We start from the raw sequence: 23951 nt of genomic DNA on the forward strand, positions 1-23951 counted from the left end.
TCTTTCTCTCTCTCTTTTTCTTTCTCTCCTTTTCTTTCTTTCTTTCTCTTTTTCTCTCTTTTTCTTTTTTTAATGTTTATTCGTTTTTGAGAGAGAGAGATTGAGACAGAGCTCAAGCAGGGGAGGGGTACAGAGAGGGAGACACAGAGTCCAAAGCAGCCTCCAGGCTCTGAGGTGTCAGCACAGAGCCCATTGTGGGGCTCAAACTCATGAACTGTGAGATCATGCCTGAGCTGAAGTCGAACGCCTAACCCACTGAGCCACCCAGGCACTCTGGTTCCAGTTTGTTCTTGTGTTTATCAGTTCTAGCTCATCCTCACAGGTTCCAATTTGTCTTTGCTCCTCTTCTTATCCAGTTCCCTTGCTGACTGCTGGTCTGGCTGACCTGTAGTGACTTCAGGCTCAAGATTAGATGCAGAGGCAGCATCCTGCACCTACTGCTCCAAAAGCTTCTGCACCCAAGGTCTAACTCCTACAACAAACACTTCTTCTTTATCACCAGATCGGTTCTGCCTCTTTGATCCAACCCTGATTGATACACTTTACCCGTTCTAGGATTCATATAGAAACCTTTTATATTAGATCCCGTACTTAGAGAGTTGTTTCTACCAGCTCATTTTATCTTCCAGGAATTTTTTTTCTCTTCTACTCTTGGCACCTTTTCCTTATTTTTTAAAAATACTGCTATGTATTCCCATTTTTAATATTTCATCTGGCATATCAATGGTACTTTGAGCCTTAAATAACAGTTTGGATTAAAAAATCCTTATTGTGCTTAAAGGCTGGTTTTAAAAACATTTAACAGGCATATTTTATTTTATTTTTTATTTTATTTAAAAAAAATGTTTAGTGTTTATTTTTGATGGAGAGAGAGAGAGAGAGAGAGAGAGAGAGAGCATGAGCACGGGAAGGGCAGAGAGAGAGGGAAACACAGAATCTGAAGCAGGCTCCAGGCTCCAAGCTGTCAGCACAGAGCTCGACGCGGGGTTCGAACTCACGAACTGTGAGATCATGACCTGAGCCGAAGTCAGACACTCAACCAACTGTGCCACCCAGGCGCCCCAACAGGCATATTTTAAAGATAGTTGAAGTCTTTTTTACCAAAAAGACTCATGTAACAAAAACATTGAGCTGGGGAAGGTACAAAAAACCCAAAGAAGTCCTCACATTTAAAGGGTCTAGAGTGAGACACAAGTGTCACTTTAAATCAGCTCTGTGTGGCAGAGGCATAATGAAAGATGTTTGACAACTGACATTCAGACATAGCTTTGCATTATGCTATAGCCATATAATGTGATGTCATGTGATGATCAGCATAAAGGTTTCTTTTTGGCAACTTTAAAGTTTGAACAGCTTTCACTGACATGTGATTGATTCTTCATTGGAATTGGCTTGCATATCTTTTTTTTTAGCATGATTATTTAGTATCAGAGGTTGAATGTTTTGACTTTTGAGGTTGACTTTTTGTTGGCAATAGAATTGTTTCTGACCACTCAAATTAATTGATGCCACTTTTGCCCCACGTGAGATCTTATTGTAATGCTTTATTTTTTTCCAAGACACATTTAAAAGACAATGTAGTAAATAATTATTGAATGAATTAATTCCAAATGGGGAGATCTGAAAATATTATTAAATTTTAATAAAATATATTATTAAATATTAGTGGAGTAGCTTCATAACTTCTTATAGTGCCATTGATGCCAAAGATGCCATTGATATACTTATTTAAAAACTCATTTTTCCGTACATTTATGTCTCATATTGAAGTTTTAGCATAGTGGAGTATTTAATATATGTCACTGTGTAATGTATTCTAAGGTATTGTTATAGTGTTATTCTAGAGTTATTCTATAATTACTATGTAACAGATATTTTGTAGGATTTTAAAGTAAAGAATGATCATTCCTGGGTGGCTCAGTTGGTTAAGCGTCTGACTTCAGCTTAGGTCATGACCTCACTGTTCACGAGTTCGAGCCCCGCGTCAGGCTCTGTGCTGACAGCTTAGAGCCTGGAACCTGCTTTGGATTCTGTGTCTGCCTCTCTCTCTGTCCTTTCCCCGCTCATACTGTCTCTCTCTACCTCTCAAAAAATGAATAAATGCTAAAAAAAAAAAAAATTAAAATTAAAAAAAAATTATCATTACATACTCGATTTAGAAAATGTGGAAAATGCAGAAACCTATGAAGACAAAAAAAATATCACTCATAATTCTACCTAACAGAACCGACCGCTTATTAATATGTGCATGTATTCTTTCAATCTCTTTCTGTATATGTATTTTTTCACTGAGGTTTTAAACCTATGTATTTTTCTTGAATGCAGACCTGTTTTTTAAAGCTGTGTTTTGAAGAGCTACCTAAAATTTTTACTGATTGGATGCCTTGTAGGTTACTTATTTTTCTATTTATGATTATTTCTTTGTGATTATTTCTGAATTCAAGAAACATGACTTTTATAGTATTCACTATTATAAGAGAGACAGTGAATCAAGAGTCCAACTTAAATGAATAATAGATCCCAGTAAACTGAGAAAGTGATAAGAGGAATGGAAAGAGGAATGGAAAATTCTCATTAGGTTCTCTCACCTAAAAAGCTTTAATGCTTATTCATTCTAAATTCTCAAGGTGTAATCTTCATTTATTTTTGAAATAGTGAGTATTCTGAAAAAGGGGAATCAGAGTTCAGTAGTTTCCTTTTCATTGCTCTCCCATGATTACAATATTCATTAAGAAATCTCAGAATTTTATCCATAAATATTGGTTGCATTACTGATATGTAATTAGAAGGAAGGCTGTCAGCTTTTCTTATTAAAAGTTTTTCTTTTAAGGGGCGCCTGGGTGGCTCAGTCGGTTGAGTGTCCGACTTCGGCTCAGGTCATGATCTCGCGGTCGGTGAGTTCGAACCCCGTGTCGGGCTCTGTGCTGACGGCTCAGAGCCTGGAGCCTTTTTCGGATTCTGTGTCTCCCTCTCTCTCTTCCCCTCCCCTATTCATGCACTGTCTCTCTCTGTCTCAAAAATAAATAAACGTTAAAAAAAAAATTAAAAAAAAAAGTTTTTCTTTTAAAAGAAGTCTGTTTTTTGATAGTCTCAGAATCAGATGATTCATTAACATAAGTAAAGTTACCTATTTAAAGATACACTGTAGTTTTCAGTTGGATTTTCTGTAATCTCTAACTTACAGTATAATTCATATAGGCTGACAGCTTTCTTTTGCCTCTTTTGGGTGTAAACACATGTGTTTATTGTTTCAGCTTCATAGAACATATTGCACCCATGAGAGATATTTCTGAGATTTATGTTTTTTTTTTAAGATTAAAAAAATTTTTTTTAAATAATCTCTACACCCAACATGGGGCTCAAATTTACAACCCCAAGATCAAGAGTTGAATGCTCCACTGACTGAACCAGCTAGGCACCCCTCTAGGGTTTAATTTTGAATAAGAAGTACCCTGTGCTGTATTTGTATGTATTTGAATGTCTTTTATTTATTTTTATTATTTTAATTTTTTAAAAAAAAAATTTTTTTTTCAACATTTATTTATTTTTGGGACAGAGAGAGACAGAGCATGAACGGGGGAGGGGCAGAGAGAGAGGGAGACACAGAATCGGAAACAGGCTCCAGGCTCTGAGCCATCAGCCCAGAGCCTGACGCGGGGCTCGAACTCACGGACCGCGAGATCGTGACCTGGCTGAAGTCGGACGCTTAACCGACTGCGCCACCCAGACGCCCCATATTATTTTAATTTTTTAAAAAATCTTTATTTATTTTTTTAGAGAGAGAGAGAGAGAGAGAGAGCACAGGGGAGGAACAGAGAGAGAGGAAGACACAGAATCCGAAGCAGGCTCCAGGCTCTGAGCTGTCAGCACAGAGCCTGATGCGGGGCTCGAACTCATGAACCGTGAGATCATGCATAACCTGAGCCTAAGTCAGACACTTAACTGACTGAGCCACCCAGGCACACCATATTATTTTAATTTTTTTAATGTTTATGTATTTTTGAGAGGGAGAGAGAAAGAGAGTGAGTGGAGGTGGAATAGAATGAGAGAGGGAGACACAGAATACGAAGTAGGCTCCAGGCTCCGAGCTCTCAGCACAGAGCCTGATGCAGGGCTCGAACTCACGAACTGTGAGGTCATGACCTGAGCCACCCAGGCACCCCTGTTTGAATGTATTTTAATGTTAGGATGTATCATTTAGTTACATACCCCAATAAAAGAAACACTGATAGTTTTAAGTCAGATAGTCTTAGATTTGAGATTTTGCCTAGGTGGTTTGTTTTCCTCCTCAGCCAGAAGGTTTTCACTGAATCTTCCAATACAAGCATTGACTTCTCACATATGGGTTTACATTTTTATTAGGAGACACAGATTTTCTACACAAAAATGACAAATTTTTTGAAAATGAATACCTGAATGTAGAGTTTTAAGAATCTTCAGGAGTGTTTATTAAATCCTACTTTAGAATTTTTCTGTAATTTGGGACTAGCCAAAAAGTACAGAGTGGTCTGTTCAGTCATAACAAAAAAAAAAACCCAAAATGGCAGGTGTCTGAAAACAAAAAACAAGTGAGTGTTGTTAAAACTTATCAACTGAATTTTCCCGTTTTAGTTTCAGTTTAAAAACGTATTTTTTGATTTAAAATTGAACACCAAAATGATTGTATAATTTTGTTTCATTTTTTATTCCGTCTTCTTCCTCACCACTGCTACACATAGCCATAGAGTTACACCTTGATCCACCAATATATTGAGACTGGACTGAATTCTTTGTCAGTGGAGATTAACGTTTTCTAGGTTTGCAGTTAAGCTCCTTGTTTCTTCGGGATCTCTTTTTTTTAAGCATTAAAAATTACTGATCACTATTCTGTATTTAAGAATTTATACGAATTGATTAAATTTTACATTTAATCTTAGGTTTGGGAGTGAAATTTTCCTCTTTCAAAGGAAGTTTTCTGTTAGGAATTATCTGTATTCTTGCTTATTGACATTTGGGCTAGCACCCAAATGTTTGTTTGTTGTAGTTTAATATCAAAGTCAAAGGGACATTTTATAATTAAGAAAATGCTTTCAGCTTTTATGAGAATTAAATTTTTTTTTCTAAAATCAGTTTGGTTAAAACACATGCTGATGACCATTAAAAACAATTGTGTGTTAGAATTTGACTGTTATTATTGTAAGTATTTGCACACATTCAATTTCTGCTTACATTTAAAAGTATCCATTCATTCATGCCTTTGCTGTACCAAGCACAATGGTGGAGGAGCCATATGATAGTGTTGTCCTAGAGTGATGTGCTTGGCACACAGGGGCACTTTACAGCAGAAGTAAATACGTAAACAGAATCTTAAGGGATATGTCTCATCCCTTAAGGAATGTACCATACAGAGAAGGCCAAGAAAGACCAGTCCAGGACTTCAGAAGCTAGGAAACAGTCTGAAATATAAGTGAAATTTACATTTGTCCCAGCTGGAAGTTAGGGTGTAAGGCAAGGAGAGTTGAGAAACAGAGATAATGTTTTAAGTTTAGATTTTCTCCTGAGAGCTACAGAAGAGTGATTTGACCAGTAGTGTAGAGCAGGGGTCAGCCAACTATGGCCCATATCCTCTTTTTGTATGGCCACTAGCTAAGAATGTTTTTTATATTTTTAAATGGTTGCAAAACATCAAAAGAATGATATTCCGAAAATTATATGAAAATCGACCATTAATAGTTTTATTGGAAGAGAACCACACTCATATTTTACTGTGTTTGTGGCTGTTATTTTCACCACAAAGGCAGAGCTGAGTAGTTGCTATGAAGAACATATGACCCACAAACTCTAATATATTTACTGTCTGACACTGAACAGAGAAAAGTTTGCCAAAACCTTGTCTAAATACATAAATTAAAATATAAAGATATTCAAAATGGATAAAGACACAAGGACCACTTACATGCTATCTGTAAGAAACCCACTTTAAATATGAAGATATAGACAGGTTAAAAATAAAAGGAATGAAAAAGATATATTCTGCTAATCAGAAGAAAGTTGGAGTAGAAAATTAATAACAAGGAATTTAGTTAAGGGATTAAAAAAAGATATTACATAATATTCAGAGGGTTACTTCACAAAAAAGTAATCATAATCCTTAATGTGTATAAACCCACAAACATAACTTCAAAATACTTAAAGCAAAAACTGATAGTGAAGAAAAATAGGCAAATGAACCATTGCAGCTGAGATTTCTTACTACTGGCAAGACATCTCACTCCTCTCAATACTGACAGGGCATATACACCATTAATCAGTCAGGACATAGTGACATGAACAACATTGACCAGCTGATTGGCGTGATTGACATTTATGGAACATTCCATCTGACAATGGCAGAGTAAATGTTGCTTTCAAGCGCACACGGAACAAGACATTATATTTTGGCCTATAAAAAAAGTCTTAAAAATTTAAAAGAATTGAATGTGTTTAATGTCAATAATGGAATGAAACTAGAAATCAGTAACATATTTGTAATATCCCCAAATATTTAGAAATTAACTCACTAAGTAACCAATGGGTCAAAGAAGAAGTCACAAAAAATTAAATATTTTGAATTTACCAAAAATGAAAATACTGCATATCAAAATTTATGGGATGCAGCAAAGTGTTAGTGTTTAGAGAGAAATTGTTAGCATTGTTAAATGCTTATATTCGAAAAGAAAAAAAAAATTTCAAAAAATCAGTGATCTAAGCTTCCTCCTTAGAAACTAGAAAATGAAGGGCAAATTAAGCCTAAAGCAAGCAGAAGAGAGGGAAAAGTGAAGGCAAAAGTAGAAATCCAAAGCAGTAGAGAAATCTATGAAACCAAAAACTGGTCCTTTGAAATCAGAGCAGTAAAATCGATAAACCTCTAACCAAACTGAGCATGAAAAAAAGAAGACACAAATGACAATATCAGAAACAAAAGTGAAGAATTTACTACACATCCTGCAGGTATTATAAGGAGAATAAGAGAATATTAAGAAAAATTTTACTTCCATAAATTTGGCTACTTAGATTAAATAAATTCCTGTAAAGATACAAACTACCAGAGTTCATTTGAGAAGAAACAGGTAAACTCAATACTGCAGAAATCGAATTCATAGTTTAAAATGTTCTCACAAAGAAAACTACATGCCCAGATGGTTTTACCTGTGAATTCTACCAACACGTATGGAAGAAATAATACCTGTTGTATATAAAGTGTTCCAGAAAACCAAAGAAGATATAACACTTCTCTGTTCACAACAGCAGCATTAATCTGGTACTGAAATCAGGTAAAGACACTATAAGAAAACTATGGACCAATATTCCTCATGAACACAGATGCACACACAAAAAATCTTTAACAAGATACTAACAGTGAATTTAGCAATATACAGAATAAAAAAGATACTACGTCATGTCCAAGTGGGGGTTTGGTTTATCCTGGAAATTCAAGGCTAATTCAGTATTCAGAATCAATTAATATAATTTGCTCTATTAATAGGCTAAAGGAGGTTAAAGCCGTTTGATGATTTCAACAGATATCTAAAAAGCATTTGATAAAATTCAACATCCGTTTTAACTCTGAGCAAACTAGGAATGAGAAGGAACTTCTTCAACCTGGTAAATGGAACTTATGAAAAAGCTGTAGTCAGTATCATACTTAGTAGTCACAGGGTGAATACTTTCCTCCTGAGATCAAGTACAAGGCAAGAATGTCTACTCCCATGACTCTCGTATTCAACATCATTCTTAAGGTGTCCTGGCTATTGTAAAACAGTAAGAAAAAGATATAAGATGTACAGGTTAAAAATGAAACAAAATGACCAAATTCTGAGATGTGATTAACTGTGTTGAAAATCCCTGTGTTGAGGGTCACTCTGACAGTGTGGAGCCTGCTTGGGATTCTGTCTCCCTCTCTCTCTCTGCCCCTCCCTTGCTTGCTCTTTCTCTTAAAATAAATGTAAATAAACTTAAAAAAAAAAAGAAAGAAAGAAAATCCCTGTGTTGAGAACAGTGTATAAGCATAAAGAAGACCCAAATAAGAAAAATTCAAGGATACAAAGGCTCAGTATTATAAAATTGTCAGTTCTTCTCAAATTGATTTATTGATCCAGCATCATTTCAGTAAAAGTCAGATGGTATTTGTGTGTGTGGTGTTTAAGTAAGCCAAATCTAAAATGTATGTGGAAGAGTAAAGGACCAAGAATAGTCACTATGCTTCAGAATTAGGTGAGGAACCTTTGCCCTGCCAGTGATCAAGACTTTTTATAAGTAGCTTTTAATAACGACAATGTGGAGTTCATTCCAGGAAACACAATAGAGGTACTGGCAACGAAGCTCACGTAAATGGAACTTTGATGTTATTTTGAAAATGGTCTTGGAGACCTTGGAGAAAGAGTAGAGTGTTTAATAAGTAGTCCTAGGACCGTTGTTTACTTGAAAAAGAAAATGGATCGCTATGTTATTCCCATACACAAAAAAACTGTTCACTTGGAATGAAATGTTAATGGTACAACTGTTTGTTTATTTATTTATTATTAAATTTTTTTCTTCTTTTTTTAATATGAAATTTATTGTCAGATTGGTTTCCATGCAACACCCAGTGCTCATCCCAACAGGCACCCTCCTCAGTGCCCATCACCCACTTTCCCTGACCTCCCACCCCCCATGAACCCTCAGTTTATTCTCCGTTATTAAGAGATTCTCATTTATTGAGAGTCTCGTATGGTTTGCCTCCTTACCTCTCTGTAAGTTTTTTTCCCCCCTTTCCCTCCCCCATGGTCTTCTGTTAATGTTTATTCATTTTTGAGAGACAGAGAGAGACAGAGTGCAATGGGGGAGGGGCAGAGAGAGAGAGGTAGACACAGAATCCGCAGCAGGCTCCAGGCTCTGAGCTGTCAGCACAGAACCTGATGCGGGGCTCGAACCCACGAACTGTGAGATCATGACCTGAGTCGAACTGACTGAGCCACCCAGGTTCCCTGGCACAACTTTTTAGAAGAAAAAAATAAAGGAATTTCTCTCTTACCTTGGTACATAGAAGGGTTTCTTAACCAAGATGCAGTTAAATATTGAATATATCAACCACATAAGATAAACACGTTTGCCTCTCTCAGGCAAACACGTTTGCCTACACATTAGAGAATTCAAAAGATGAGCCACAAACTGGGAGAAGGTATTTATAATAAAAGTAAATGACAAAAGGTTAATATACTTTACAAATATATGAGGAAAAGACAACTCACTAGATAAATGGAAATGAAACAGAACTAGGGATTTCACAGAATAAGAAAGACAAATGACCCAAAGAGGTGAAAATAAGTGCAGTCTCATCACTAAGAAGGAAATGCAAAATAGGACCACAGGTAAGAAATGAGATACAGATCAAGAAGCCTCAGAATAACAGTGATGGAGACATAATATGAATCTCTAAGAATTCATACTCATTACTGGGTGGATTATAAATTGGTACAGTCGCTTTGAAAATGACTTGGCGTTAATCTGTGAAGAACATTCATAGACGATGCTTGGTCTTAGCCAAGAGGCTGAGAAGCAGTGAACATTCGTAGACTATGATTCAACAGTTTTACTCTGCCGTGTATCTTAGACTGCTTCCCATGTGTGTCAGGTGACGTGTACTGTGAATGATCACAGTGCTTCGTTGTTGGTAATAGCCAACAACCGGGAGAAGCTTGCGTGTCCATCAGCAGGCGGAAAGATCTCTAAGTTGTGTTGTGTCTGTCCAGAGGTGTCCTCTGTGGCGGTGAAAACAAGTGGACTGTTCGACTTGGGATACCATGCCTGAAATGACGCGGTATGAGAAAGAGACCGTCTCGGAACACTACACGTGTGAAGGGCAAGTTGTATGGGAGTTGAGAACGCAGACTCTGGAGCTGGATTGCCTTGGGGTGGAATTCTGGCTCCCCTCCTCGCTAGATGTGTGTCCTTCCAGAAGTCCTAAACCCTTTCCGTGCCTCAGTTGTTTCATCTGTCAAGGACGGTAGCTGTGAGGATGAATGGATACGATATAGGAGTAAAGCACGTGGAAAACTGCGCTGCTGTGTGTATGTTAGCTGCTCCTACTGCTGTCTGTTCTTTTACTGTTTCCTTTTTGTTGTTATTTGAAATGATGTTCTTTCATTGCGCCTCTCTCAGTAGATCTAGTCTGTGGTGGGGAATTGGAAAATATAAAGAAGAATTGGATAACCATAGTGTCATTGCCAGTTGAGGCAATTCTCACTGTGGCTTCTGTTCTTTGCAAGATCCCAGGGTATGCTGGTATCTAGGCAAGACAGGTACACTTTTTTTTTGTCCCATGCAAGTCTGTGTATGAAAGGCATAAGTGAACTTGGACCTTATTGTGTCTATTATACCTATCTATTACATATATATCATGCAGAATTTTGCAAACAAACCTATATAGTTCTGTGCAGGTATGCGATTCCCTAGTCAGAATTCCTATGGAGAATGTTTAAAACGTGAATTAATTTCCCAGTTCCCTTAGGCTTTTGGCATGTGGGCTAATGCTAATCTTCATGATTTATGCACACATGTTCTAGAAAGCAACAGTAAGTTGTAGACAGCCACAGATGTAGAAAGATTTACTTACTCTGTGGTGCCGTGTTCTCATTTCGACCTATTATTTCATTTTAGCATGAAGTTAGAGGAGAAGTAGTTATCCATTATCTATCGCCAGAAAGAATTTAGGTGATCTAATGAAGCTAAATAAGTTGAGGAAATAATATGAGTTCTCACATACTCCCTCCTGTCCTGTTGATTCTGGCTGCTGTTGGTGTTGGTCTCGTGACTCCACGGAGTTCATGTTCATTATCACTTCAGAATTCTTATACGTTGCTTTGTGATACGAATGTGACTACAATACAAATGCAATGCAAAGGGATTAGGCAAATTCTGTAACAATATAGAGAATCTGTGAACGTGTTGCAGGATTATTAGAAGCAAAGTAGGTAACAAATGAGGCTCTGGCAGAGTCAGGTGGTAAATAATTGAAGAGAAAATCCACAGGACTCATGGCGCATATAGGAGGTCAAAAGAATAGGCTTTGATAAAGGATTGATAAAGGTCCTTGGGAAAAACTATGAAAACTGTCAGTGTTTTTGCAGCAATGAACCTTCTTTATGATCATATGAAAAAATAGGTTTGAGGAAAAGACTGTCATGATTATCATTTTAATAGGAAGTTTTATATAGTGAGATCTACGTACATAAGAATATGTAAAATCTACGTACAGATGAGAGAAGAGCCATTCCCGGGTTGGGAGACAGAGCACTGTATTGCCAAGCACCCCAGAGGCCCACGAAGTGTCTTTATCAATCCTCTTTCTAGCTCTGGAGGCATCTATTATCCTTCGTCCTAATCTTTTCCTTGCTGTTGTTTGTGGTTTTGTCATCTGATGTTCTTCACCGGCATCACTGTCCTGGGAAGTGTGATGTGCAGGCAGGTCCGCTCCTTGTACTGCCGAACAGGTGCCAGTGCTCAGACGCCTGGCAAGGCTTAGCTTCTGGTGTCTTCAACATTGCGGGACAAACCTTAGCTGCCACTGCAGCCCTGGCCCCGTGACCCCTGACTGGGATGCCCTGGCTCTGCCACTGGCCAGAGCTGACTTAGCCCCCATCCCCAAGGTCTCTGGGACTTGGTGAGACATCATTACCTGATGTCTCCTCTCTGGTGCCCCTAATACCACAGCCGGGACTGCCGAATCTGACGGAGGGGTGTGGGGCACCCGTGTGGGGAGCGCAGTGTGACTCAGGCACTGCTTCCCTTCCACCACCCCTCCCCCATTCCCCCCCCCCCCCCGCCCCCCATAGGTCATACTACTTACTGCCACCTCTTACTCTAGCCCAGCCTCCCTCTGCTGTGCCAAGGCAGTGGCTTTGGTTATTTAAACAAAAAGGAAGTGGGACTGGAACTCAAAAAAGAAAAAAGAAAGGCCAACCTTCAAGTGGATGCATGCAGCTCAAACTCAGTCCTTCGAGGGTCCACTGCGTATTACTTTAGACACAGTTGATACTTTGTATTTCTTTTAAGAGCTTAAAAATGTTTTTGTCTTTATTCAACACCTACTTTGTCAGTGGCTCTTGTGTTCTGTGCTTTCCTGTGCTCATCTGCTTTTGTTTTTAGCTGCACATAACAAAAGAACCAAATTAGCAAGTCTTAAGTAATGAGTTTGTCATCTCAGTGTATTTGATTTCATGAAATCCGAATTTCTGTGTTTGTAAAGCATCATGAAACAATTGAAAGGAAAATCCTAACCTGAGGGGAATGTTTGGAACAAATTTGGCAAATGTCCTTATCAAAGAAAGTGCTTATACACATTGATAAGGTTAAACACTTAAAACACAGTAGAAAATGGAAAAGAAAGGAAGACATTTGATAAATAAATATAAAAACTAGTATACACACACACACACACATATACACACATATAAAGCATCTAGTGTACAGGAAAAATGGTAAACTGTGTTGAGGTCTTTAAATTTATACTAGAAACGAAAGTAGTTTCTTTGATGACACCTTTTTTCTTTATCTGTGGAACACAGTGATTTCCAGGCAGTTATGTTTTTTTAAGAAGGTTGGTTGGTTTAAGAATCTACAAAGTCAAGTTCTGGTAATTTTTTATTTTGTGGCATTAGCAATTCTTCTAATACAGTATGATTTACTGTGTCATCAGAGAAAGACAGCATTAGAGAGTGTACATGGCAGGGTAAAATTAAACACATGCTCACAATCAAATTAATGTATTTCATCTGTCTTCAACTAATAACAATCTGTCATGTTATCTATCTGAGTAGGGGCATAAACAGTTTATTTTGTGTTTGGAGTAACTTCCTGGAGGTAGTTAATGTGACAAGTAGTTTGTTTGAATTGAGTATAACCAGATCAACACTCTAGATGTTTCCTTGATACCCTAAAAATTACTGTGAAAATCTGTACAAGTGCTGTTTCTATTTTGCTTTTACTTCTTTAAGTTAGACAGTTAGACAGCAACATATTTTACAGTCATTTCACGGAGAATATTCTGTTTCTGCCATCATATATGAACTGAGGGGCAAAATCAGTTTATCCTTTTAATGCTTTCTTTCCACTGATAGGGAATAGACATTAATATTTAGCATCGTAGAGCGCTTTCCCTTTTTGTAAAAACCTGTAGTAATACATTCTGGCTTGGATGAAAAAGTCATATTCATTATAGAATATGTTTTTATATCATGTTTAAAAATGAATATTAGGAAAATAGGAATATTGTAAAGTTTCAGACCAAAATAAAAAAAATACTATTACGTTTTTTAGATTTTAAAAATCTTAAAATTTTTCATCACTTAGTCTCTTATCAGTAGCTCTGATTATTATACATTTGATATGTTTTTTTTAATATACCTAGTTTTTAAGCTATTTATTACATTTGGTACTGTAACTTTGAAGACTGCTCTGTTCATTGTATCAGTAATCCTATTGGTAGGTGTAGTGGAGGTCCTGAATAAGGATGCCTGAATGCCAGTAAACAAATAGGACTTACAAAGAGAAGTTCTCATATACTTGGCTAATTAATATTAGTGTGTGTGTTTTAGAAGTCAAAATATATACATATTTTAAGCACATGTAAATCAAATTTAGTACATTATTAAAGGTATTTTACTTGTCATATTTGGGCTAATCATGATGGATCATTTTTAAACATTATGTAATTTCACAATTTGTACAGCTGCAAGTACTTTGTAAAAGACTTTATATAATCAAGTGCTAAGGCAAAGAGTATCTTAGTTTATAATGTTGATGGGCTCAATTTTATGATTTACTGTTAGTAATGAATACTTTTAAAGTACTAATAAGTAGTAACCAGGTATTTAATAGTTTACTTTTTTATAATGATGAGAATTTAAAGTTTGTATATCTATATTCTTTTAACTAAATCTGTTAGGTTGATGTTAGATAAAATAAGGAAACATCATCCCCAAGGCTGATGTTCATTCTTCTTTGCAAGACATTGAATGGCTTGGTTCTAATTCTGGTGCTACTGACAACTAGCATTGGGTCTGTGGTTAAGTCACCGTGAGCCTTGGTTCTTTTATGTGTGAGTTAGATGAGTGCTTTACCTATTTGCCAGGAGTGTTACCAGGTCCGAGTGTTTTGCAGATTTTGAAACGGAGTTTAGATTGTTTCTGGAGTCTCGTAGAATGGTTTCTCTCTGTTTTTGCCCTCCCATCCTTTCTCCTCATCTTTTCTATCCAAGTAATTTTTTCAAAACACAAGATCACATCGTGTCATGGGCTATGACCCTGCAAGGGCTTCATGTTGCTGAATTTGGCTCCTATCCTCCTGTTACACATGCCACATGTCCCCACTCTTGATCATTATGTTTCTTGGTTTTCCTCAGTTGTACACAGTCATTTTCCCCTTTTTGGTTTTGTCCTAGTTCCAGTGACTGCAACATTTCTCTCCTCCAGCTTCCTCTTAGCCTGATTGGCTTGTTCTCATCCTTTATATCTCAGATGAAAGAGGTCTCCTATAGGTATGAAACTGTCATCATTACTCTTTTGGCTCCTGTCACTCCCCATCTGCTCCTCCTCCCCCAGTGAGTCATCTGTAAGTTGATTAATGTAGGATTGTTACAACTTTGGGGAGGAAGAATCATCAGCTGCACATGTGTAACACTTGCCACCTTCTATTTTGAAAGTTACAGATAATGGTAACTATTTCCATATACAAGCTGGCTAAACGGAAAAAAAATGCCATATTCATCAAATCTGTAGGAGTGCACCCTTTTTTATCATTTGTAATTTTCTTTTGAATGGTCTCTGAATTTGGAAGCAAGGAGTTGTCACTGTATAGTGAATGGAAGTGCTTTGAACCCAACAGGGGAAAGATGAGGGTTTGCTAATATATGTCACCCAGAGGGATTTCCTTTTTGTGCCTATAGTTTTGCTCAGGTGGACTGGAATACATAAGGTAAGATGGGTGAAAATGTGGCTGTGTAGATGGAAGCTATATGTGTATGAACTCCTTAGCACCCCATACAGGACCCTCATGTCCCAGCCCTGCTGATTTCACCAGTTCTTGGAAGCCAGGTTCTTCCAGATGCTCATGCACATTTTTTTTTTTTTTTTTTGCTGATGTTGTTAAGGAATGTTCATCCTCTCTATCCCCAGGGTTGTGTGATTGTTTTTTCCCCTCATAGGTTAGGAGGCAACTGAAGCATCATCTTCTCTGTGACATCTTTCCTAGCCCTCTGAGCAATTCTAGAAATTTCATTTCTCTTTTCTCTTGCTGTACCTTGTCTTATACAGACCACTATTGTTCTCTTGGTCTCAGAATTCCATTGTATAATATCTGTCTACATGTGTTTCTCTTAGCCTTCCTAGCAGTTATAGTACTTACAAGGTGCTGAGTAAATAATTCACGAATAAATGAATGGATAGACAGACCATAATACACTAATACTTACTGAGTATGTGCCAGTCACATAGTATGCGCCTTACCATGTACCAATCAGTGCTGCATGTGCTTTATACGTATTTCCTTATTTTATCTATCACAGTAACATTATGAGGTAGGTATTGTTATTGCCTCCTCTTATAGGTGAGAAAACTGAGATAAAGGGATTGATTTGTTCAAAATTCCACAAGTGGTAATAGAATAGGAAATCAAACCTAGGCAGTCTGGCTTTGGAGACTGCATTCTTTACTTACCATGTCTTACTTCTTGAGGTAAATCAGTGAATTTTTGAAGAACCATAGTTTTTTTTTTTCTCCCCTATATTTGCCTTAGTGCAAACAATTGAGAATTTCAGAAAAGTTATTTCTTGTATGAGAGTAGTTCTTATATGTAATATATCACTCCAGATCAATAAAATAGTAACAAAGATCATCTACTGGTGTATGAATAATTTTTTGTAATAACTCTTTATGATGATATTTGATGTGATGTGACTTATTAGAATAATTGTTTATTAAACATCATTTACTTCTTGTTACTCATAAAATCGGTCTCTGTATCCTCATATACAGGCCACTTTATCCTGAAAGTTACCCACGTGGATAAATTTTGAACCATCACATCAACTTATGGAGTTAGTATTCCATTGGAATTAGGGCCAAATGAAGGATGAAGTGACAACTTTAGATTCAAGATTGGGTCTTGAGTTGTTAGCTCAGTTAACTAATGATTCAGGACCCAATACCTAAAGACCCATTATCTATCTTATCAGTAAGGACTGGAGGTGGGATAGGTGGCCTTGTTCATATGCCTCTTTTCAGACCATTCTCCTTTGTCTTCCCTAAAACCCTTAGATTTGAATATCAAGCCATGTGATTATACCTCTTGGTACTTGTATTTGTTGGCCTTATCAGCCAACCCCTGCCTGAATCATTCCTTGAATTTCTCAGAGAAATTTCTCCTGGATGGATTACAGTCACACCATTGCTGTTACTGTCACCATTCTTGGTAGTTTCAGTATCCATATGGACTGTCTTCGGTCTCTCATGTTCCATGAATCCTTTACCTCCAGTCATCTTGCCCCCGATCGACACTAACAGAGTTATTCTGAAGACCTAGTCATTAACAGTTTCTGAGCTTTTCCCATAGTATTGATATTAATTTCGTATATCCCAATCTGTCCATTATCTCCTGTCTTTCCAACTCAGCTTCTTTAGTAACTCAACTCTAGTAAATTTTCGACCCACACAAAACCTTAACATCAGTTATCAATTACATCTTAACAGTTTTCAATTTCCTGAACCTCTCTTTACCCAACTTGGATTTTATGCTTCATCAAAATAATCACTTCCTTACGTTTACTGTCCTCAATTTACCTGGCCTTCTTTGCAGTGATTGTACGTGGTACAGTTTCTCTGTTTAATTAATAAGTAATTTCTCTGCTTGAATGCACCCCCACCCATGTAGCTGAATGTGGCTGGAATAAGACCTGTAATATACTGTGTCTCATTTTAAATCCAGGTTACTATCTGCAAGTGATTTCTCAGAATCTCTCACATCCCACATCAAATCCATTAGTATTTTGTATTTACTTTTTATTCCAAAAATATATTGAGAATCTGCCCTACTTTTTATCATCTCTACTGCTACCAACTAGAGTATTGTCCAAAGTACCATCTTCTCTTTCTTATATATATATATTTGGACAAGATTAGAGGGAATTTTATTGCCTTACATAACTGAAAAACCCAATAACTATGCTGTGTTCAGGTGTGGTGTGATCCAGGGACTTAAAAAATACGTACAATCTCTGCAACCCAGTCTCTCTTGGCTCTGCTTTCTTTCCTGATGGTTTTGTTTGTTTGTTTGTTTTCTTAGATTTTTACAGTAGCTTCCTCAGTGGCTTCTCTGCTTTACATGTGACTCTGTAGTTTATTCTCTGCAGCAGCCCATATTAACCTTATAAAATGTGACCTGCACACCCTTTGTGATCTGGTTCCTAGCTTTTTAAACCTCATTCCCTACTGTTTCCCTTTCTTGTTAACTCATTTCAGCCACTCTGGCCTCCTGGCTTTTCTTTAACCGCTATGCATAATCTTCCTTTAATGCCATTGCCCTTACAGTTTCTTCTGCTTGGAAGGCTTTTCCCAGATTTCCTTGCCCCTTAGCCTTCTGAAGGTCTTTGGTTACCTGTTTAAAATAGTACTTCCCCTCCTGTGCCCTTTATTTTTCTCCATAAGATCTATTAGCAGTTGCCATACTATGTTATTTTATTTGTCAGTCTCTTGCCTTTACTATAATGTAAGCTCCTTGGGTCCCCAGCACCCAGGACAGTGCCTGGCCATAATAAGCACTCCTATATAACCAAATGAATGAATGATCAATAAAGTGGCTGTCCTTAGAAATTGTTAAGCCCAGGGGAGCCTGGGTGGCTCATTTGGTTGAGCATCCAACTTTGGCTCAGGTCCTGATCTCACGGTTTGTGGGTTCAAGCCCTGTGTCGGGCTCTGTGCTCACAGCTTGGAGTCTGGAGCCTGCTTCGGATTCTGTGTCTCCCTCTCTCTCTGCCCCTCCCCTGCTCACACTCTGTCTCTCTCTCCTTCAAAAGTAAACATTTAAAAAATTTAAAAAAAAAAGGATTGTTAAGTCCATGTTTAAGCAGAGTTGTAGTGTGATTGAGGTGAAAGGAATTGCACGTATGTATGATGTTAATGCCTTTGTCCTTCAGTTGCTTAGATATTGGAAGGATATACGCCAGAATGTTTGGGAAATGAGTATGTATTACTGTTATTAGGAAATTTTTATTCCATTTTCAAAAATAAAATATGAGAACTGGAAAGATGATGTAGCTAACTGAAGGACATAAAAGAAATTAAACGGTAGCAGTGAGAGTATTATCGCATGTATGATAGATGACTACTGGATAATAATCTTAAGGATGCTCTTAAAAGTGAAGAAAGGAAAGATTTTAGCATTGTCTCACTATAACTTTATCTTCAGGGTGTACATTTCTGGGTTATTTACAATTAAGTATTCTAGTAACTGTGTCCTCTTCAGGGTTGCCCACTAAATTCTAACAGAACAGAGGGAAACTTTGTGGTGAAGTTCTGTGAGGGCCTTTTCTTGATCTGCTGTCTCCTTTGTCAGACTCTCAGTTATTTAAAATAATGTTTCTGATGGTCTTTTATGTTCTTAAAGTAGGGTGGTGGCTTTTTTAGGACCTGGATTGTATATTTTTCTTTTTGTCTTTTCTTTCTTTTTTATTTTTAATGTTTATTTTTGAGAGAGAGAGAGAGAGAGAGAGTGAGTGAGTGAGTGAGTGGGGAAGGGGCAGAGAGAGAGGGAGACACGCATCCGAAGCAGGCTCCAGGCTCTGAGCTGTCAGCACAGAGCCCGATGTGGGACTCGAACTTGTGAGCCGTGAGATCATGATCTGAGCCGAAGTTAGACAGTTAACTGACTGAGTCACCCAGGCGCCCCATGGCTTATAGGTTTTTTATCTTTGGGTTCTCACTGCCTCCCACAGTGCTTGGTATATAATAGGTGCTCAATAAATGTTTGTTGGATAAATGTTGCTGCTGTTTTCAGTTGACCAGTGATAGTACTAGTTTCTTTAGTATCTTTATTAGGAAAAAACCTCGTACTTGGGTGGTTAATTCCCCAATGCTATAGATAAATGTAAGTGGTAGTTAGGGAGTTGGGGGGCAGGTGGTAGGGAGGAAGAAAGAGAAAGAAAAAACAGAACACTGATAGACTATTCCATTTGAAAAGACAAATGCACACACACATTAAGTGACAAACTTCATGTTTGTTTCTTTTTAATTGGACAGTGATTTCATTGGGTAATTTTCTTAGTGACATGATTTGTTCTTACTCATGTTGCATTAGGAAAGCATTTTAGCCTCAATATTATGATAAACTAGATGTATAAATGTCAGTGCTAATAGCTCAGTATTTTAGTCTTCTACAAATTGATGCCTGTGGTATCTGGACATTTTTTGGCTTGTTCTTGTAAATAAGGTCTCAGTGATGTTTAAGGAACAGCACTTGTGGCCAGAAAGGAAAAAAGCTCCACATTATCCAAACTAAGCAGTGTAAATGGGACTCAGAAATCCCCCACTAGATCAGAAATCTCCTAGAGAAAGATCTGTTGAGCCTACAAACTAAAGACCTTCGATATAATATTAAATAAAGCCTTTTATGTAGTATGAGAGCATTTTTTAGTTGATAATCAATTGCCGCTATTATGTAGGCTTAGTAGATTTGCAAATTTACAAGTTTTACAAGTCAGTTGGGTCCCTTCCTCAGGAAATCAGTTTAAGTTTTTTTTTCCTATATTGACTCAAAGAGCCTAGTTGTCCTTAAATCCTGTGAATATATTTGCCTTATAATTTGACGGCATTGAGTCAACACCCTTATAGGGTCTGTAGTGTTGTAAAAGGAGAAACTGTTCAATAAAGGATCACATTTGAAAAAATAGACTGTGCTGGATAAAGCCAGTATTGGCTTTGGTACCGTGCTTTGCTTTAAAGTACCTACAACTTTCAAGGAAATATTCGCTTGCCCATTACTTTCAAAATGTACACTTTAGATTTGGAAAGCAACTGAGCTGTATCTTTGTGAAATCAAACTGTGGCTATAAATAAAGTAAACATGCAACAAAATATTGTTATCTTTTGGCACAAAATTTTGTATTTGTGTTAACATTAAAGTTTCTAGGGATTATAGAACTATTGTAATTATTAAGGTAATTAAGTTGTTTCAAACTAAATATGGTTGGGGAAGTGCATCTTGCTTTCAATTACAGTGACCTTTGAACAACATGGGGGTTAGGTGTGCCCATCCCTCGCATAGTCAAAAATCTATGTATAACTTTTGGCTTCCCCAAAACATAACCACTAACAGCCTGCTCTTGACCGGAAGGCTTACTGATAACATAAACTGTCAATGAACACATTTTTTATTTGCTATATGTATTATATATTCTTTCAGTAAAGTAAGGTAGAGAAAAGAATGCTATCAAGCAAGTCATAAGGAAGAGAAAATACATTTAGAGTACTATACAGTAGAAGTCCACGTGTAAGTTCAAACCCATGATGTTCAACAGTCCACTGTAATCATTGTGTTTAAACATGTGATGCCAAGATAAGATCTTTCTCGTGTCTCATCAGTGTGCCTGAGGCTGTAGATGATAGGAATGAGTACTTTCCATTTTTTGAGCACTTTTCATGTACTGGTCATTGTGCAATGTTCATGGAGTCATTCTCAAATAACTCTATATGAGGGAGGTCTATTTGTTATTCTCCGTTTTTAGATTTATAGACTCAAGCATAAAGAGGTTAAAGAAATTGCTCAAGGTTACACAGATAGTGTCTAAGCTGGGATATAATATTGGAAAGTAAGTCACAGTTAAACTTGTTAACAATGTATTGATTGACTCTGATACTGAGTTTTGTTCTGTTTGTTTTTGTTCACTTTTCTAGTTGATTTGGAGCATATGCGAACAGTAAAACCTGATAAACATTTACGGTTTTGCCAGGAAAATGGTTTTAGTAGCCACTTTGTCTCAGCAAAGACAGGAGACTCTGTAAGTAAAATAATGAATACTGCATATTATAAGTGATCTTTTGTTTATTACTAATATTCATAGGAAGTATACTTCCCAGACATAACTTTTGGAACAAATTGATTCCTGTTGAAGATATAAAATAGATATAATGTTTAATTGGTCTGTATTACATTTGCAATTCATTCAACGTAATTTTATGGATATTTTAGGGAATTTAAAAATATGAGAGTTAAAAAGAACATAAGAAAAGAAAAAGAACGTATAAATCATACATTATGTCAGCATCCAGAGGTGACCACTCACAACCTCATATGATTCCTTATAGTTTTCTTTTTCTGATGCGCACAAATACTCAACATTACTGCTGTTGCTGCTAGCGAATTGAACTCACTGAATGCTTGCTTCGTGACTGCACTGTGGTTCTCTCATTCTCTCGCTATCTCTGTGCTAAGGATGAGTCCTGGAGAGATGATGTACTGGGGTCCAGGGTGCACAGCTAATGAGTGGTGGGGATAGGATTTGTAAACCCAAGCGGTGACACTCCAGCGTTTTGAACTGCACTAAATGTTTATTTAAAAAATTAAGATCATAATGTAGAAATAATTTTGCGTTTTACTTTTATTTAAAAATTTATATGCAGAAAGTTTTGCCATGTCACTTAATATTACTAAATAGATTTAATAATCCATACTACCACCAATATTTGTATGAGTGCCATATCATGGCACTATTTTTTAGCATCCAGGATTTATGTATTTACTTTTAAATCTTTGTCAATTTGGTAGGCAAAAAAAAAAAAAAAAAAGTATTTTCCTATTTTAATTTCTTTGATTGATCAAGGTTAAACTTTTAAAGATTTCATTATCTATTTATTTTCTGATTATTATCGGAAAAACCTTTTCCCCAAGATAATGCAAACATCAGCACATACACATGCCACTTAAAAATATACAAAAATCAGTACTCCTTGATAAGTCTATCCATGGGCTGGGCTTCTACTCTCATTTATCTTCCTTGGAGTCTTTTGTCATTTTAGAATTATTTTAACTTCCAGTATTTTAGTTTGTGTTTAACCACTCAGTACTTTTTGTGTACTTATGTTGAGCCACCACTAAAAATCCTCATTATTTTCTTTTTAAATGCAACTTTGAAGTCATTTGTTCTTATGGAATCACTTTGACACTTGTAGTCCTCTCCATCTAGAGGTTATTCCCCTCATCGCTTGAGGAGTTGCACTCCTAATTTACTGTACTTTTCTCTAATACTACCTTGGTCATAATCCTCGGTGATTTCATGTTCTTTGTCCTCCACTCCACCTCAGCCACTGGCTCCCATGCTCTGTCATTACAAATCACTGCAGCTCTTTTGTTATCTCTGTCTCAGTGTCAGACGTCCTAATCACTGACCACCCTCCCATCTTTCCAGCTCATACCCCTGACTGCCCTAATCCAGTCAATCTGCAGTCTGGGCAGGACCTATAGACCCTGATCTGAACATATTTTTAATGTTCCTCACCTCCTGTCATGTTCTCATTTTCCTCTTTTCCTAACTTAAATCTCAGGTGCAATCAAAATTATGTTGTGCATATGCCCTTAATTCCATTTCCCCACTTTGAGAGTATCAGACTCACTTGGCTAAGTCTTCACTCTGGTTTAAAGCCAGCCCCCACTGTTTTGTGGCCGTACCCAAGTATTTGAACAGAGGCATGCTAGCTGTTTCACTCAAAATTCATACTCATCAACCTGAGGTAGGCCCTTAATGCTGCCCAGTAATTATGCCACGTGTCCCTAGGCCATGTCTCTGCTGCTCACCGAGGATGAGCTGTTGACTGTTTTTATCACTTCTCTTCTCTCCTCAGATCTTCAGCATTTCCTCGTCCATTCTCTCTGCTGATGGCCTTTTTTCCTAGTTTATAAGGAATTTGAAGCCAACAGAAGACAGCTGCATACTCTTGCCACATTTACCCTACTTGCCATGTTTCCTGTCTTCTCTACGATTACTGTGGGAGACCTTCTGTGCTCCCAGGCTCAGTGTGTGTTAATCCCATTTCTCCTTGCCTAGTGAAGAACATGGCTCAACAGTTCTCTCTTCTTCCTACATCATTGCTTGTTTTCTGTCTATTGGATTATTCTATCTGCATATCAAATATTATGACTTCTCTTATCTTAAAGACAAGGAACTGTGGAGCCCACATCCTTCTCGAGCTCTAGCTTTCTTTCTTTCCCCTGGTTTCAGTGGGATGTTTTGAAAGAGTAGCTCCCAGTTCTCTCTTTGCAGTTTCTCTTGAACAGTTGCGGTTGGACTTTTGCCCCCAGTATTTGATGCACACTACTGTTACTAAAGTCACCAGTGACCTCCTTTTTGCTTAATGCGGTGGTCAGTTCTTAGTCCTCACCTTACTGGACTTAGTTGTGGCACGTAAAATAGCTGATCACTCTCTCTTCTTTGAAATACTTTCCTCATTACCTTCCAGGATACTGCCCCTCCTGGTTCTCCTCTTCCCTTGCTAGCTACTCTCTTTCATTTCATTTTGCTGATTCCTTTTCTCTCCAACTTCTGAATATTGGAGTGCCCTAGGGCTCAGTCCTTGGGTATCCTTTTCTAAACTTACTCCCTTGGTCATCTCATTTAGGCTCAGGGCTTTGACCAGACCTCTTCCCTAAACTCAAGACTCATATATCCAATTGTCTGCTCAGCACCTCCACTTAGGTGTCTAATAAGCAGCCCTAACTTAATTCAGGTTCAGAACTGAACTCTTGATAGTCCCTCCTAAAATCCCTCATTGTCTTCCCCAGTTCAATAAACGGCAGATCTTCTACTGTTGCTAAGGCCGAGAAAATTTTAGAATCAGTCTCAACTCCTGTCTTTCTTTTACATCCCACACCCCACATCTGTCTATTGCCAAGTCCTGTTGGCTCTACTTTCG

At 37.4% G+C, this 23951-nt stretch overlaps 1 protein-coding gene across 9 annotated transcripts in view; it reads left to right on the forward strand.

Annotated features, from left to right (window-relative positions):
- The window catches only part of RAB28 (RAB28, member RAS oncogene family), a 113940-nt gene that overhangs the window by 49117 nt on the left and 40872 nt on the right, over nucleotides 1-23951 (forward strand). For all 9 annotated transcript variants that reach the window (XR_008296416.1, XM_053217565.1, XM_027037044.2 and 6 more), the window contains exon 5: nucleotides 20940-21043. Coding sequence is in view for 8 of the 9 variants with exons in the window: in XM_053217565.1 (XP_053073540.1) it covers nucleotides 20940-21043 (104 nt within the window). In the remaining variant the exon portion in view is untranslated. The remainder of the gene's footprint in view (nucleotides 1-20939; nucleotides 21044-23951) is intronic.

The sequence above is a fragment of the Acinonyx jubatus genome, chromosome B1, assembly GCF_027475565.1.
Source record: "Acinonyx jubatus isolate Ajub_Pintada_27869175 chromosome B1, VMU_Ajub_asm_v1.0, whole genome shotgun sequence".
Lineage (NCBI taxonomy): Eukaryota > Metazoa > Chordata > Mammalia > Carnivora > Felidae > Acinonyx > Acinonyx jubatus.